At 42.4% G+C, this 16,550-nt stretch overlaps 1 protein-coding gene across 6 annotated transcripts in view; it reads right to left on the bottom strand.

The window, feature by feature from the left end:
• Nucleotides 1-15,315, bottom strand: part of OSBPL1A (oxysterol binding protein like 1A) — a 76,554-nt gene extending 61,239 nt beyond the window's left edge. For 2 of the 6 annotated variants that reach the window (XM_080364324.1, XM_080364329.1), the window contains exons 1-6: nucleotides 15,177-15,315; nucleotides 9,680-9,802; nucleotides 4,975-5,060; nucleotides 2,710-2,784; nucleotides 1,516-1,627; nucleotides 288-373 (exon numbers count right to left, since the gene is read on the bottom strand). In XM_080364324.1, the coding sequence (XP_080220450.1) occupies nucleotides 288-373; nucleotides 1,516-1,627; nucleotides 2,710-2,784; nucleotides 4,975-5,060; nucleotides 9,680-9,800 (480 nt within the window). In that variant the 5' untranslated portion in view covers nucleotides 9,801-9,802; nucleotides 15,177-15,315. Of the gene's footprint in view, nucleotides 1-287; nucleotides 374-1,515; nucleotides 1,628-2,709; nucleotides 2,785-4,974; nucleotides 5,061-9,679; nucleotides 9,803-13,921; nucleotides 13,930-14,267; nucleotides 14,598-15,176 lie in introns of those variants that run through there. The other 4 variants (XM_080364326.1, XM_080364327.1, XM_080364328.1 and 1 more) reach the window with 4 other exon arrangements.
• Nucleotides 15,316-16,550: the final 1,235 nt, after the last annotated feature.

Genomic DNA, 16,550 nt, shown 5'->3' with positions numbered 1-16,550 from the left:
AAACATAAAACTTAAGTCAGTTGGTCTAGAATCAGCACACTGCTATTTACATCTAACTGAAGAGTATTTAGAAACATTAAAGAAACTGAAAACCATTGTTCTGCAGCCTCCAACAAGGAGGCTGGAAAACCCTTGAAGGTTCAGCACCTTACCAACATAACATGGTGAACAGCATTAATATTCTGGAGTCACAGCACTTTGAAATGCAAGGCATTCATACATTGTTACCTCTGTATTATGGCTTGAACCACTTGACACAGAAATATTACAAGCACTTGAATTCTTACCAAGGCAGTCAGTTTCCCCGTTTCCCCCTCTCTTGCTGCTCCTAAAAGTTCTTCTTCCAGTTTCCTTTCTTGTGTCCTTTCCACAGCTTTTGAAAAAAAAAAAAAAAGCACCACACAAATCTAAGGTCAGTCTCAAAGTAGCAAGTACATATAAATTACAGCATTTGAGAAACTATATTAAAACAATCCTAGAGAAACAAGAGTTTCCAGTATTGTGACAGATATAAATGGAGTATTTATTCAGAGAAGTCTGTGTCAGAGCAAAAATACGTTCAAAAACAAGTAATATTTGACAAGATGTGTGTATATACATGTACATATATATGTTATTTTTTAAACGCTTATAACCAAACCTCACTCCCTAGTCAAAGGGAAAGCAGGGGAAATACATGACACATCAGCAGACCTTCCCTGTGTCCTTTGCAGTTTCTCTTCTATTCTTCCTATCATCCTACAGAAATTTTACTCTTTAACAATGCAGCAGGTGAGCAGCAGAAAGGGCTGTTATCTGTGCACATGCAGGTAAAATCAGAACACAGATTGCTTCATAAATACAGTCTGTGGTATTGGACACAGAGCTTTAGCAGTATTTAGGGGTATCACATAATACCAGGAAACACAGTTACTGAACTTCCTAAAACTCTAAGCAGTGAGCCTATGTAAGTATTTGGACACCATCTCCCTCACCTTCAACACCTTTGAAACTGGGGAAATTAGGGGCAAGGTTTTTACTTTTTTTCCCCTTTGACATAACTTCTATGACTGTAACAGCAAGTCCTAAACTTGATCCAAAACTATGTCACCTTTGCAAACTGTTCAGAATTTTACTCCTTAATGATTTTGTTGACAAAAAGTCACTTAGATTCTTTACTTGAATTTTTCCCCTTCCAGTGAGCTAAGGCTTTAACTGGTATGTCTCATTCAGACCTGTAGCAGAGGTTACCCCAACAGGACTGAAATAGTTACTTGAATAATACTATTGGCATTTATGATACTTAACTCTCCAAGTCACTTGTAGACAATGGGAAAAGAAAACAAAAACAAACCCAACTGTCAGTACTACAGACTGGAACCAAAAACTGCAACTTTTTCTTTCCAGTGACCAAATTTAAAGAAAATTCAATTGAGCCTCTTTAATTTCCAAGAGAAAAATGAGCTTTCAGAATGTACAAGTGTTAGAAATAAACCAACAACAACCCACAAACAGGCTATCACCTATTAAAGTTACCTTCCAACATATTCCTTATGTCTTTATCATGAGTAACTTCTCTTGCAGTCTCTCCACTCCCATTAACAATAGAAGTATCAGCATTATGCTGCAAGAGTAACATCACCACCTCCTGAAAAACAATTTGAAAAAACCTGCTTATCTCTTGTTATGGCAAGGCCACAATCAGGCTTTTCAGCTATTGACATTCTGCAAGATGAGCTGTGTAACAGCTTCTCACCACTGCTGATTCCTGACAACAGGAAGGGATGTTTCAGACAGATTGAAGAGTGGGACTAACTCAACCTCCTCTCTCACATCAGTCAGGCTGCATGAACTAAGAGATTAGTTGTGACTCAGCAGACCCACTCCAGTTCAGAGCTAATGTACCTGCTGCAAATTCTGAATTTGACAGCTAAAAATAGTATGATTGGCTCTTTCGATAAGAGACCAAGTAGTCACTCCTCCTGAAGGGCCAAGAGGTTATCCATAGAGGTAGTACAAGCTTGGAAATTATGGCAGTGCATGAGGAACAATCAAACTAGTCTCATGTTACAGGCCTATAAAAAGCTTTTTAGTTTTAGTTTGCTATGAACAAACAGCACTTCTAGACACCAAATGGATGGACCAGAGTGTCCTCATTTATATTTCTTCCCTCCAGAAGTCACCAAGATTAAAACAATGTGGTTTATCTTTGTGTAAATATGCAGTTAATTAGGAGGAATAATCCCTAGTCCTTTTACTGTGTCAAATGACCAGTTGCAAGCACAAATTAATCTACTGTACTTCAGCAATGGCTGAAAGATCTTTACACTGGTTTCCTCATGCTAATTAGCACCTGCACCTAGAGGCAGTGCTACGCTTCTGCATTTCCTCTGACACATAGCAAAAGCAGAAGAAAAGCAACATCAGTTAGTTACACAACTGATGCACAATGTTACAGTGGAAGATAATTACTAATTAATTGACAATATACACCCAGAAAAACCACTGAGCAATCTTTTCCCATCTTCAATAAAAGACATTTGTACCATGTTTTTGTTTTGGACAGAGCTATACAAGCTAGGCAATGTGCCTAGTTCTTTTGAACACACTGTACCAAACCAGACAATAAGTCACTTTGAGACAGCATAAAAACATCTTTAAGTGATTTTTACTGCTGGTATTTCCTTAATAATTCTATGATTGAGGCTTAAAAAAGCCAACATACTTTACCTTACGTCCTGTGAAAGCTGCACGATGGAGTGGAGTGTCCCCCATGTCATTCAGCACATTCACATCTGCACCAGCCTAAACAAGAAGACCAAAAGCCATCTGAATGCCCTTCCAACAAGAACTACACAGCTGTTCCCCTGACTGGGGGGAAAGGGAGAACAGGACACTAACGTAGGCCTCATGGTAAATCAGATCAGAACTGTAATACAGTCATCCTGGAAATGAAGATAAAGCACATATGTAAGACACATAGCCAGCATTCTAGAAACTGCTTCAAAAATGAAAAGCTTCCTGCTTTTTTCCAGGCATCTTTCTCACTTTTGAGAAGAAGGTATATAGAAAACAACCTTAACACAAGGGGTGGTGTTGGTTTGGGTTTTGTTTTGGGTGCTTTTTGAGGTTTGGTTTAGTTTGTTTTTAATGGTGTTGGGAAAAAAAGAAAGAACCACAACCAGTCTACTGAAATAAGTGAGTGGACTGGATAACATACATACATATATTATTGCACATGTATACACAGTAGCACCAGCCTCCTGGTGCTTCTGATTTAACAAGTCGTATTATCTCTAGGCACCTGCTGCTGCTCTTGCAATTGAAGTGAAAACATCCATGTCAACATTAAGATGGTACCATCTGAAACTTAACCTTTCTTCTTCCGTTTCTCTTCCACAATCTTTGTCTTAAGTCCCCCTTCCTCTTGTCACACACTTTCTCCATCCCATACCTTTTCTCTGGAAGGAAGACTGCTTGCCACACAGCACAGGCACTGTTCCAGGAAGCCAATAAATCCTATTCTCCTTTTTTTAAGCATTTCTTCTACATTGCTTTACCTAACCTCTCAAAGGGTCAGAAAGAGGGCAGGACATATTTAACTTTATCTCATATATATATGTGTATATATATATATCACTGCTGCCTGCCTTAAGTTAACTAAGGACCCAGACTCTAGTTCCAGAGCTCTGTTTTTGATACCTCATTCACTTGTTCTCTGAGCACAACATCTTGGCACGAGTACACAGAGCCATCTATATACACCCAGCTTTCAGAGCTGCACAGCTGCTTTTATTATCCAACTTTCTCTTTAAATTATACCCTTTCAAGAGCCATATCAACAAAGAAAAAAGCACAAAGTTACATACATTCATCCAACTCTGGAAGTGTTGATACATGCATTAAGTGACCAAACTTTTACTTTGAGTAGCCCTCATGGATTGAGAAACCATTTACTGAGTAGGTGTGTAGGCTAGAGAAGAACTTCTCCAAAAAAAATTTCAACTTTGCTTACTGCTTTAGAGTCATGATTATGGCTGGTGGCCTTCATTCTGAATGCAATTTCAAGTTTAGATTAGCTAACTTTGTATTTGAGGCTGTTGAGCTTGTTCCTGCCATCTACAGCAAATCCCTTCAAACAGGAAAAAGGTTGGTTGAAGCTACCCTTAGAGCCGAGAGTAAAAAAAAATAGACTCAGACAGAAACAAATGCAAATGCATTACAGACATGGCTAAAAAGATAGGAGTTGTTCAGCTTTGACCACAGAGCTTAATCACTTCAAAGTTCATCACACAGTTCATTTTTTCAAAGATGTTAAAGAGAAATGAGTCAAACTATGTTAGCCTGTGCCTGGAAAGAAACACATACAAATTACTTCACACAGAATTCTGGACATGCTTCTATGCACAACATACAATCATATAACTGATTCTTTTGTACTTGAAACACTTTCACCTTTCCTGCAACTCAGTAAGTGAAACTACCTAAATTATACACTTTATATACTACAGTAAGCTAGATCAGGCCTTCAAAGCATTTGCATTACTACTATCAGATGATGGCTTACCATACGCACATATCCACTGAGCTTGAAAAGGGCTGAAGCTTTTGCAAGTGTATACCTATATCCTATACATCTTTATTTCCTATATTCAGATGGTTACATAGACAAACACCCATGCCCCATGAGAAAGTTAGCTAAGTACTGATAACTGCACATACTCTTCAGATAGCAGCTGTATACTACTGTAGAGACTTCCAGTGTCACTATTTTATGTCCTTGTAAATGGGGTTGATCTTAATATTACAACTATTTCATTCCTCAGTTTTAACAATCAGCTTAGTTATCTCTATGTTATGTGCAGATAAACTGTAGGAAAGGCTCCACCTCTCTACAAAGCCACCTTCTTTCACAAAAACCCCAAATAACTACTACCTGCTTCTAGCATAACAAAGAATCTTCTGTCTTAAACACAGAGGCAAACAGAAATATACCTTCAGCAAATCCTCCACCACAACAGCATGTCCAAAGTAGCATGCAAGGTGAAGAGGCGTCCAACCCATATTAGATTTACTTCTGCCTAAAAGACAAAACAGGTAAATTAAGTTTTGGTCACACAATACAAAAAAGATCTTGTCATGTGCTTGGAGGTTGGCATGGATGATCATTCTTCACAGTAACAGCGGAGCAAGGAGACTGGAAGCATTGGTACGATTCACATCATCTGAATTACTAAATCAGGATGCAGTTTGAGAACCTTAGATTCAAACCTACACAATCTTTCTGAAAAGAGAAAGTCATGTAGTCTGACAGAGAATGAAACTTTTGTTTACATGCAATACCTTGATCTTCCAACAGTAGCAAGAAGCTTCACTTTCATTCACTATGAACATAGCACATGCAAGTACACATTTCTTTTGCTTATCAAAAAAACAGCCTGGTTTATCTGATTTGATACCCTGCACACAAATGGGAGGTAGGACAACCCATCTTCCAAACATTTTCAAACCAAAACAGACAGAATGGCCTAATGTTAGGGGGTTTTGTTGTCTTGTGCTTGCACAGGATTTTAATAGATAGCCTTATGTATCACAATTTGAAATGTGTGCACAGTAGAACTCTTGTACCATCTACATTTCCAAACCTCTGCAGGAATTATAAGCATAAAGCAGGCACAGAAGTGACCATGCAAACGAAACTATCATTTATGCTTGAAAATGCATTTAAAGCACATCCTGGAGGACTAGCTGTATGAATGAAATTCACGAACTGTCCTACAATCACTTCTTTAAAAACAAGATATGAGAAGAGACTACTAATCTAACAACTCATGTTAGTTTCCAATTCTAACAATTGTACTAAGCAAAGCAGATTTGTGCTTTGTTTTTACTGAGCAACAGACCCACAGCATTCCAAGAGCCACTGAAAAGCAATCATTTTGTATTTGTAAGGAAAACAAAAATAAGGCATTAGAAATGGTTTTGAGGTTACTGCCACAATTAAGTTTTCCCTTTTCATGTACCCTCAAACATTGAAGTCTGGAACATGCATAACATTAGTTTGCCCTGAGGGGGCCAGCCACTAGCAAAAGTAAAAAGAACTACTGATCTTGCATGTCCATCATTCTTTCTGCTCTCATATTACAAATTAACATTACAATGTGCTTCACAGCTCAATTATTTTCCCATTTCTTACAACTGTTTATAGCTAGCATTTCTGCCTTCCATTGGTTATTTCTTTTGTTATTCGGCTCTTTCTTCTCAAGTCCTGCTGTTATTCCAACCCCGGATTTAGTGTCTCCCCCTTATCCCAGTCTGGCCTAAAACAGATCTCCTGCTCCATGCGACTGATGGGCTCAAGCACCACAGAAGATAAATGCTGCATGGATCACTAATTCCGGGGCTACGTATGCTGGATAACGTGCTACACTGACATCAACCCTGAGTCTAATAGGGAAGAAGTTTCTTTCAAAGAACACAAAACAGGTCTGAGTTGCACCAAATTCAGTTCAATTAGCCCAAGACGGTCACTAGTTACAGCATTGACAAAACAGTGCTGCAGCCAAGGAATTTGGTCAAGAAAAAAAGAAAATCAGGAACCTGGCCAGATTTGTAGTTCTTACTGAAGTGACAGAAACCCTTGTTCCACATCCACTCTGAATGTTTGTATTTCTGATGATAGCTGACCAAGCTACTTGTCAAGCTCTTGAGGTGTTTGTTACTTTAAGTGACAACAGGTGTTTGCACTTTTTAAAAATTATTATTTTAAACCAGGACATCATTACACTGAGGAGAAGGCAAGGATAGGAAAGTAGAATAAATGCAACAAAAAAATAAGTTTCCTACCCCTTGCACCCAGCTCTTTTGCTTTATGCCAGTCAGCTATACGTTTAACATGCTACCATTTGTTTAGAGAATGGAGACAAACTAGGCAGTCGTCTCCCAGTTGTGGTCTGCCAGGCTAGCGTGCAGTCATTCAAATGTGTCTTTTGGCATAACAGACTGCTGACCATTGACCTTACTTTACAGTTTTCATACTCTGTAAAGTCCTAGATATTCTGTTTTCTTGTATTTAAGGAAATAAGCCAATGCAGCCTTAGAAAATATAATCATTTGGCATGAAACACAGGTTTAGTGCTGTTTTAATATGGATCCCTTCTTTTGAAACCAGTGAACTAAGAAAACTGGAAATGGAAGTTACTACATTTGGCCAGATGCAAATCAAGCAAGTCTTGCTTATCTGCAAGCATTGACAGGCTAGAATCCAGTCACAATAGAACAAGTAGGAGAAGCCTGGATTTATTTCCACTTCCTTCACTGTGGCTGAAGTCAGGATGTTTGCAATCACTCTTGTCACACTCTACACTTCTGAACCTAGAGGACAGCCTCAAGTATAAGCTCACTCTTAGAAAAGACAGGTTTTACAAGCTTTGACACCCAGGCACTTAAGTATGTTGGACTTATGTCTCCCAAGGCACACTCTGGGGGAAGTTTACACTAGTTCCAGTACAACCTCCCATCTGCTCCAGAAGTACTTTATTCCAAGCAAAGTGTCATTGCCATATTAGATGCAAGTCCTGAAGGAACTGCTGCAGCATTGAAGGGATTCCCCATACCCTGACTTTCTAGGTATACCCAATTATCCAGAAGGTAATGGCAGAAGGACAAGAGGCTGTAAGGAAGAGAAGGAAGATTGAGTGTTACAAAAAGTCAGTTACAGTCTATAGCCTGCATTTTAGTTAATCATCATGTAGTTATGCCATTACTACCTGGTAGTACCTAACAGATCAGGATTTGCAGCAAGACATAGTGGTTTTGCTAGTGAAGAGGCAGAACAGCAGCTGTAGTTAGACTGCAGAGGCTGCTTGGCTGGAATTTGCGTTTCCAATGGAGTACTCTATGGGAACAGAGTGATTAAGACAGTCAGTCTCTGAAGAGTGACTGTGGAAGAACAGAGATTTAACTCTGAAGTTTCACACAATCAGAACAGTTCCCCCAGAGAACACTTTACTTACACTTGTGTCCTCTAACATTTAGAAGAATCAGAACTTAGAAAGCAAAAATTTCACTGTGTACAGATTTCATACACAGAATTATTCTGTTTAACCTAAACTACCAGAAGCCCAGTCCCTCTGGCTTCCTAGACCTCCTATTAGCAAGTATGTATTAGCTGGCTGGCCATGTATTGCTAAACTGGAAGATTACCAGCTAAGCAGCACCTATCTTTTCCTTTATTAACTGAGTCTCTTCTGTGTTGCAGACTTTCACAATACTAACACTTGACTTTGAGCAGGAAGGCTGACTATAAGCCAGTTTGCTTTCTATAATATAGGACTGCAGATTATGTCATTTTATTATGCTTTTTTGATGTTCAGATTACCTTTAAGAACACATCTGAGAAGCTCTGAAATCTCTTCTATGCACAAGAGACTTCAGCAAGTTATTTATGGGTACTGTTGCATGAATCTGAAAGTACTTTTATTCCACCTGTTTAGGCACTACACACAGCATCTTGAACATTTGCAATGGACATACTTGTGAAGGTGGAAGTCTTCAGTTCCATCAAGCTGTCTAGTTCCCCTTGAAATTATGAACTAGCTCCCTGAAGATACAGCAGCAAGGGTTTGGGTTTTACAGCTTTGTTTTTCTGAGGTCAGCACATTAACTATTGGGAAAACACAGACATGGCTGAGTAGTCAAACAAAAGGATGAGTAAACTGATGATTAAGAACTAGAGTTGGGAAAGGGATAGGGCTTGTTCAGATAATAGGCTTTGCTGCTCTTTAGGGCAAGGTGTTCCCTCTGTCATGGCTGAGAAGAAGCATAGTTGCTCTCCCTCTCCCTGCTTAACAGTTAAATGCTGAATGAAGAAATGCCAGCCTGTGTAGAAAGAGTAGGAAACACCTCTACGCTTTTGAAGAAACCAGAAACACACTCATGTAAATAAAGAGAAATATAAAGCTACTAAATGAACAAAGAAATAGGACAGTCTGCAATTGCTAGCAAGCTTGCAAATCCAGCCCCAGATTGAAGCTTAATGCTCAGCAAGCAAGTTGCTTATCCATAACTATGTTAGCTATGCCTGTGCAAAACTTTAATGTTGGTCAAAGACCCAAACAACTGGCAGTTCGACTTTATTTGCCCAAGTAACCTAATATACTGCTAATGGTAAAAAGCACACATTTTTCCCAACCATTTTTTGCAAGTGGCAAGAGATGTAGCTGTTCCTACTACATGGTAATGAAATATGGTCCTAAAAAAAAAATAGAAATAAAACTCACACCTATCAGAGCACAAATAAATGACCTGATCTCTGCAGCCCTGACAGAGGCTCTTCACCACCCTGAACCATCCCCAGGCACCACATTCTGATTTTTTTTTTTTTTTTAGTATTATAAAGCTCCAAAGTTGGCATAAGCATAAACACAGGCAAAAAGAGGTACTAACTCTTTGCCTTGTTGGCACTTCTAGCTTCTGCAAATTACTCCGAGTTTTTCTGTACAACTATCTGTACTCTGCTTTTATGACCTCTCCCCTATGCTAGTACAGCCTTAAGTCACAGGGTAAAAGCAGCTGTTTAAGTGGTTTTTTAATTATTCTGTTGAGCACTCCAAAGAAAGCAAGATTATACTATCAGTAACAGTTTCACTACATGTGACTTCAACAGTAAGATTACAAACATTTGAGGAAGGCTACTAACCTTTACAGTTGATATCAAAGCTTATTTCTCCTTTGTCCATAGTATTCAACAGCTGTTTAACTTCTTCAGCATTTCCATTTCTAGCATCATGGAGAAGCTGCTGTTCCGCTTCAGTACTCATCTCTAATAAAGATATGAAAGAACTGATTTTGCAATCTCTTATGCTGCTATACATTATGGTTTAATATTATGTCACTTTTCTCCCTTATTTAATACGAACACTAGTATGAGAAAGAATTATTTCCTTTGTGGAACACATTTAATGCAAACTGCTTTCACCAGTCCAGCACTCAGTTATGCCACTAAGAAGCATTAAAATTCCTCATACAAAGCAGTTAAAATACCCACATTTTCTTGCTTCTTGGTTTTCCGGGTTCTAAATGTGGCTCATGAGCTGGAACTCCATGCCACAAATGAGGGAAGCTTTGCTACAAGCATAACCAGTAAGCATTTATTTTTTCCTTGTACAGTTTTTATCTTTACTCCTTAGGGTTTCCAGAGGTAACAAGGGAAGGGAAGTTACGTACACCTATTAGCCCAAGTATTTCTTCAGAATTAACTGAGACTTATTTTGGCTGCCAACCCCAGGGAAAAGAATATGTTCACATGGAGGTTCAGTTACCCATCAGTTACTGGTACTATCAGCTCCTGAACTCAGGATACCTTATCCTCTCCAATCTTGACTTCAAGTAAGATAAACAACTTTGTAGATTTTACCTTATCTTTAAGAAACACAATAGTACAATATAAAGAAGTTAACACATGACTAAAAAACATCACTAGCTAATTCTCATTTTACCACTGCTCTTGAACTACAAAAAAAAAAAAAAAGTATTTACATCTTTCAAAGAAGAGAAAAAACCAAGCCTGTGGCCATGGCTATTTTTACAGCTCTCTATTTGACAGATCTTTGGGTAAGTGACACTGCTACTAACTAGGTCTCTTGCAGAACAGTTACTAAGTGAAGCCTTAACACATCCTTTTCCACAGAACCACAATCTGAAGTTCTTTCCCCTCCCTTTTTTTTTTTAAGGTTCTTAAAACAACTAGACCCAGATGCAGCACAGCTCAGCACAGACAAAAGACAATTTTTATGTCCTATTTAAATACACTGCTTTTAAGAGCTGTCAAGAAGCAATTATAAAAGCAGCCTCAAAATACTGTGCTGCAATACACAATTTATTGCTGCTGAAAACAACAGTAAGAGGTTGCCCAAATTTAGTGCCTCCAGTTCAGCATCTTCACCTGATACACTAGGTTTACCAGATCCTGCAGAATCTAGATTTCTGAAGTCAGTTAATGATTGCAGAGCACATTACTGGCCTAACATAGTTAGTTTTCCAATACTAGCAGAGGCTTTGATCAGTCTCTCAAACTGTTTACACTCCACTGCATTGGACAGGCAGCTTTACTGCACCATGCACGGTCATAGCTAAAATAGATGCCGGGAGCTCTTCAACTACTGTTGGATGAGAAGCCACTCAGCAAGAAAAGATACAGTGAGAACACTGAGAAAGCAATTAAAAGCCAGTGACAGTGCAAGGTCTTGTAACAGAAGACAGAAGCCTAGAACAGGGCAGATTGCCAAAGCTCTAGCAATATGAAGAAGAGTTTTCCCATAACTTTTGCTCAATCAGCAAAGAGAGGGAATCCATTTTCAAAGAATTAGCCAGAAAGACTAAGCAAGCCCTTTCTAGTACATTTCAGAAGAATGGGCTGCATCAGTCACCTGCAACCTACCACAAACATGGGGTACAAATTCCTTCTCCAGTAGTGGTTAGACAATACTCTTATTTGTGCCTGCTTTTGATATATGCTGGGGAAAAACAAGCAAACCAACCACCAAAATCCCCCCAAGAAACACGCCCCCTCCCTCCCCCAATCCCACCAAACAGAAAACAGAACACCAATCCTAGTTCTTCTAGTAATCCTTCAAGCCCTGCAGCTACCTTCTCCTTCAAACAGGAGTCTATCCACTTGTCTGAAGCAACACAGAACAGTTTGTTGTTACTCAGGCGGGTATAATTTTCCTCAGTGAATCTGTTCTACCAGTGTCTAGAACAAGATCAAAATCAAATATGTTAATGTATTACCAGTCTGTAATACTTTTTCTGAAGCCAAATGATACTGTTTCAGGCACACACGGAATGCAGTACTGAGATTCATACACACAAAAGCTAAGAGGATAGCCAGAGCTCATTTTGCTGGGTTACCCATCAGAGATGGGAAGAAAAACAGTAGAGCTCATCCTTCATTTTCACCCTTCCCACACAACATTTCTTTAGCAATCTCTGAAATGTCTCAGATGAGAGAAACATAGTCCTATCATTACTCCATATCTTCTGTCAACATCCCACATACACAGCAGGTTTGAATAAAAATGCGTTTTCAACACACTAAGAACCTGTACTTTCCATTTGATATTGATGAGAAGGAAGAAAAGACAGCTTGGGAAGGGAACAAGAAGTTCATCCAAATGCACAACTCTTCTATGCAGCAAGGCAAGTTACACTCACGTGCAGAATCTTAAACAGCTCAAGATACATGGAAAGCTGAATCACTGTGTAAGTTACTTGCGGGATTTTTCTCTCCCCTAACAGTCATGAGGTTAAAATCACAAATTTGTACTCTTAAATCAAACATTAGTAGTAGTGACACGCACAGTAACATGGCTAAGAAAGGTCTGTCTGCTTCACTGGTTCAGTCCCCAAAGAATTTGCTGTTTAGGCCAAGCCTCCAATTTCAAATACACTCTGTAAGCTTGAAGCATGCAGTGATGCAGAAGAATAACTGTCTGGACATTAGTCATATTTAGAGGGATCATTCACAGGAAAATGTTCCTACAATTGGGGCTGGAAAGTGAATCTGTGTGCAGTTACTCATCAGACAAGTGATACAGAACCTGAAGTTTTAGCTAACAAGCTAAATGAAGTGCCTAAATGAAGCTGGCAGCAAAGGGGCTCTTAACAGAACTTAGTATAATATTTAAAACAGTTTTAAGCAATAGGATTTTCTCTAAAACGGAGATGAGGAGCCACCAACAGAAGTTTGAGGGGCAAATTTAGAGTACTGAAAGAAATCAATACAGAGGCACTCAAATGCTATACACTTACAAGTGTACTTCATACACCTGCATTCTCTTGTAGATGAGAGTTTGATTACATGACCCACCACCAAAAGAGCTCCAAAATCCCTGCCTCCCAGCTTTGAAGTTATAAGCCAGACCATCAACACCGAGGGAGAAACTTAATAGTTTAGTTTGGATTTATTAGTCATGAGATACTACTAGCAGGTTAATCTATACGAATTGTGCTGCCTGTACGCAAAGTTACTAGGCACTTATGGGAGCAAACATCTGTTCAGTCAGCGGTGCTGCCATCATTACCTTACTCCATTAATGAGCTGATATAGGATAAACTGCCTTTCACAGCTCATCTTTGTGCCTCGTGCTGTTGAAAGGCTTGTACTCTAGGCTCCACAGTCACCAGTATACCATGAGGAAACAACACAAGAAAAATATTTAGTGTCTCCTATACAGCCAAGACATGACTCCAAGGCACTTCTGTTGAACTCATTAGCACTACTGGAGCAGTACTTGATTGCTAATTGGATCATAACCTTTAAGAAGGTATAAAGAATAGCACTGAGATGCTCCACTTTATCTTCTTCCTAGACCTACGTCAGAGTGATCTTCTCGCACTATTGCAGAATGTGTCTTCACACAGGAGTTGTTTCCAACACAGAGAGCCTAAGTTACCACTCTGCCTGCATGCCTGCCTAAGGGAGTTTGCAGAATACTTAGCCATGAAAGGCCACCAGCATACAAACTACCAACTTTACCCGCTTCTAGAAGCACATAAAAAAATATGCTTTTCTCACAAAGCAGTCTATGAAGACTTAAAGCAACATCCCTGATCACAAGGCAGCACTGTTGATAAGACCCACTTGTTTTTGCTTTGATTTCTTCTCCTGCTGAGGCCTCCTGCCATGTACACAACTCAGAACAGCAACAATATGCACTAACCAAAACACGGCTGGTTTTCCATCTGCTGGAGCTTGACATCAGCAGAAGCAGTATTGGCATAGCCCAATTTAAGACTCTGAGTCAGCAGATACTGGTTGCACAGGAAGCTTTCTATTCATGACAAATAGCAAGCTTGGCAAAAAGCACAGCACTAGTATTTCAAGAGATCTCCCTCCAGCAGTGAAAACTGGATTCCTGTAGGAAAGGATGATACTTACTTAGGAAGAGTTCTGATGTGTCCCAGCACGCACACATTCTGATGTGAAGATCGTAAAGGAGTAGAGGACAAAATGCAGCAAACCGCACAAACAGACAGAACCTGTCTACAAACCCACACAACACACAGCAGTGACAGGAGTTGCTTCAAGAAGAAAGCTGCAGTACTAGAAGCATGAGTGATATTATCTAGAAGTAATTAATTTAATCTTCAGTTAAAGGGTTCTAGAAGTTAGAAGTAGAACATGCTTCTACGACAGTCTCATGGTGCTTCATGTGAAAGCACCACCTATATAAAAATCAAGTTACTGTCTGCTCAGTAGCAACACGGATGCAATAACATAATACCTGTTCAATATCGCTGCCAAAGCAATAGCTATTTAAACTAATCCTCATTCTTGGGCATCTCCTGGTTGTTTACTGCACATAGCTTAGTCCTGTTGCATCAAAGACTTTCTTTCAGCCCAGGAGTCTGAATAAGCTCTGAAAAAGCACAAGATCTCACTGGATCAGCAGGCAAGCACAGTTCCAAGAAAAAGAAAAAAAATAAAAAAGGACTTCAGAAGAACTGCTGGAGTTTTCTACATGCATCTGGAATCGAGCAGTTTGTTTCAGTACCGGTAACTAAACACTTTTTAAGGCGAGAGGCTCACGCATCACAGCAAATGTGCTCCTTGTCTACAGGAAAGGTGCGCTCAGGTCCCAGCCGCGGACAAACACACCTGGAGGCATCGGCCACCAGCTGTCGGGGGGAAGAGGAAGAGACAGGAGGAGGGGCTCACAGCGCTTCCCCAAGGCCAGAATCCCCCTTCGGCACTCTGGCTGCCCCTGCTCCGACTGCCCAGCCTCATACCGGGCAGCCGGCCGGGCCGCGCTGTGAGAGGCTCTGAGGGGGGAAGCAGCGACACCCCAACCCCACACCCAGACACCTTGCCGGCGGCCGCTGAGAGGTGGCCAGCGAGCCGGGGCGCTCTGGTGGCGAGTGGCCCGGCCGGGGCTAGTACTGCCTCACGCAGCGCTGGCCCCGCAGGCCTCCCCTGCTCGACCCGCCCCGTTAGTCCCGCCGTACCCCTCGCAGTCGGCTCCGGCTGAACTTGGCGCCTCCGCCCCGCGGCCGGGAGCAGGCCGGAGAGAAGGGAGACCCAGAGACATAATAACGGCAGCGACAACACAAACGCCGCAGCGGGAGGGCGCGTCTCCTGCCGTGCCCGTCCCCCACCCCCCACCCCCCACCCCCCACCGCGGAAGGAAACACACCCGGGGCGGGTGGGCTCACACGCCGCCAGCCGCTCCGTCCCTCGCCGCTCCTGTCGCCACTTCCCGCCCCGCGCGAACCCCCCGCCGTCGCCGCTGGGCTATACGCACCGGCCCCGCACGTGACCGGCGGCAGCGCGGGCCGCTCCCCCACAACACCCCCCGCCGCCGCGCAGGGCGGGCCGTGCGGGCTCCCGGAGGGGCGGGGCAGAGCAGGGCTCCGCCCCTCTCGCCACGGCCCCGCCCTCCCCTCACGGCCCCGCCCCGCGGGGCTCCCGGCCGGCGCCTCCCTGTAGCCCGCAGGGCCGAGTGGGAGGAGGCGGGAGGGCCGTTCTGTACGCGTGGGGCCGGTCTCGGGGGCGCAGGGCTCACCTGCCCGAAGAGCCTTGGAGGACTCAGCGCCCATAGCCGTCGGCGACCGCGCTTCCTGAGGAGGGACAGCGACGGCACCGTGACCCCGGGGCTGCCCGGCGGATAGCGCCCTGTTTTGACTTCGGTTTGCCTCCCGCCACGACCCGAGCTGGTCTTTGGCTGCCTCCTGCCCAGAGAGCCCTCCGGGCTGAGGGAGCTGTGAGCGGCTGTGGAACAGGCGGCGGGAACGCGGGGGCGGTGACTGGGGGTCACAGAGGTGCAGAGGAGTTGGACAAAACGGCCCTAAAGGGACACAATGACGGTACAAGAATGATGTATCACCAGTGGGGAGAAACAGTGTCCTTGGAAATGAGACTCCCATACAAATGTGGTGCGAGTAAGAGGAAATCGTAAAAACATGCACTGCTCCTAAGAACAGCGTGCCCAAAAGCAACCTGAGAGAGCGGGAGTTTTGCTACTACTGGGGACAAAAAGTGAAGCACTCCCTTCGTTCAGGGCCCTCTGGTCCACCACTCAGAATCACAGAATGTCAGGTTTGGAAGGGACCTCAAAAGATCATCCAGTCCAATCCCCCTGCCGGAGCAGGAACACCCAGATGAGGTTACACAGGAAGGTGTCCAAGCGGGTTTTGAATGTCTCCAGAGAAGGAGACTCCACAACCTCCCTGGGCAGCCTGTTCCACTGCTCTGTCACCTACACTGTGAAGAAGTTTCTTCTCATGTTTAAGTGGAACCTCCTGTGTTCCAGTTTGTACCCATTGCCCCTTGTCCTATCATTGGTTGTCACCGAGAAGAGCCTGGCTCCATCCTCGTGACTCTCACTCCTTCCCATAGTTCATCCTGCCCTTACCCTCTACTAGACCTTTCCCCTGAACCCAACAGCTGGCACCTTGTTTTTCTGCCTTTAGTGCCTGAGAGGGGTTTTGCATTTTTAAAACTCCTGCAGTGCCTTTGAAGTCCTACAGGAACTTACTAAGGCAGCAGAGAAGCTTTGTGGTGTTGAGGC

The sequence above is a fragment of the Nesoenas mayeri genome, assembly GCF_963082525.1.
Source record: "Nesoenas mayeri genome assembly, chromosome: 2".
NCBI classification, from domain to species: domain Eukaryota; kingdom Metazoa; phylum Chordata; class Aves; order Columbiformes; family Columbidae; genus Nesoenas; species Nesoenas mayeri.
This window is presented reverse-complemented; position numbering and strand designations above follow the sequence as displayed.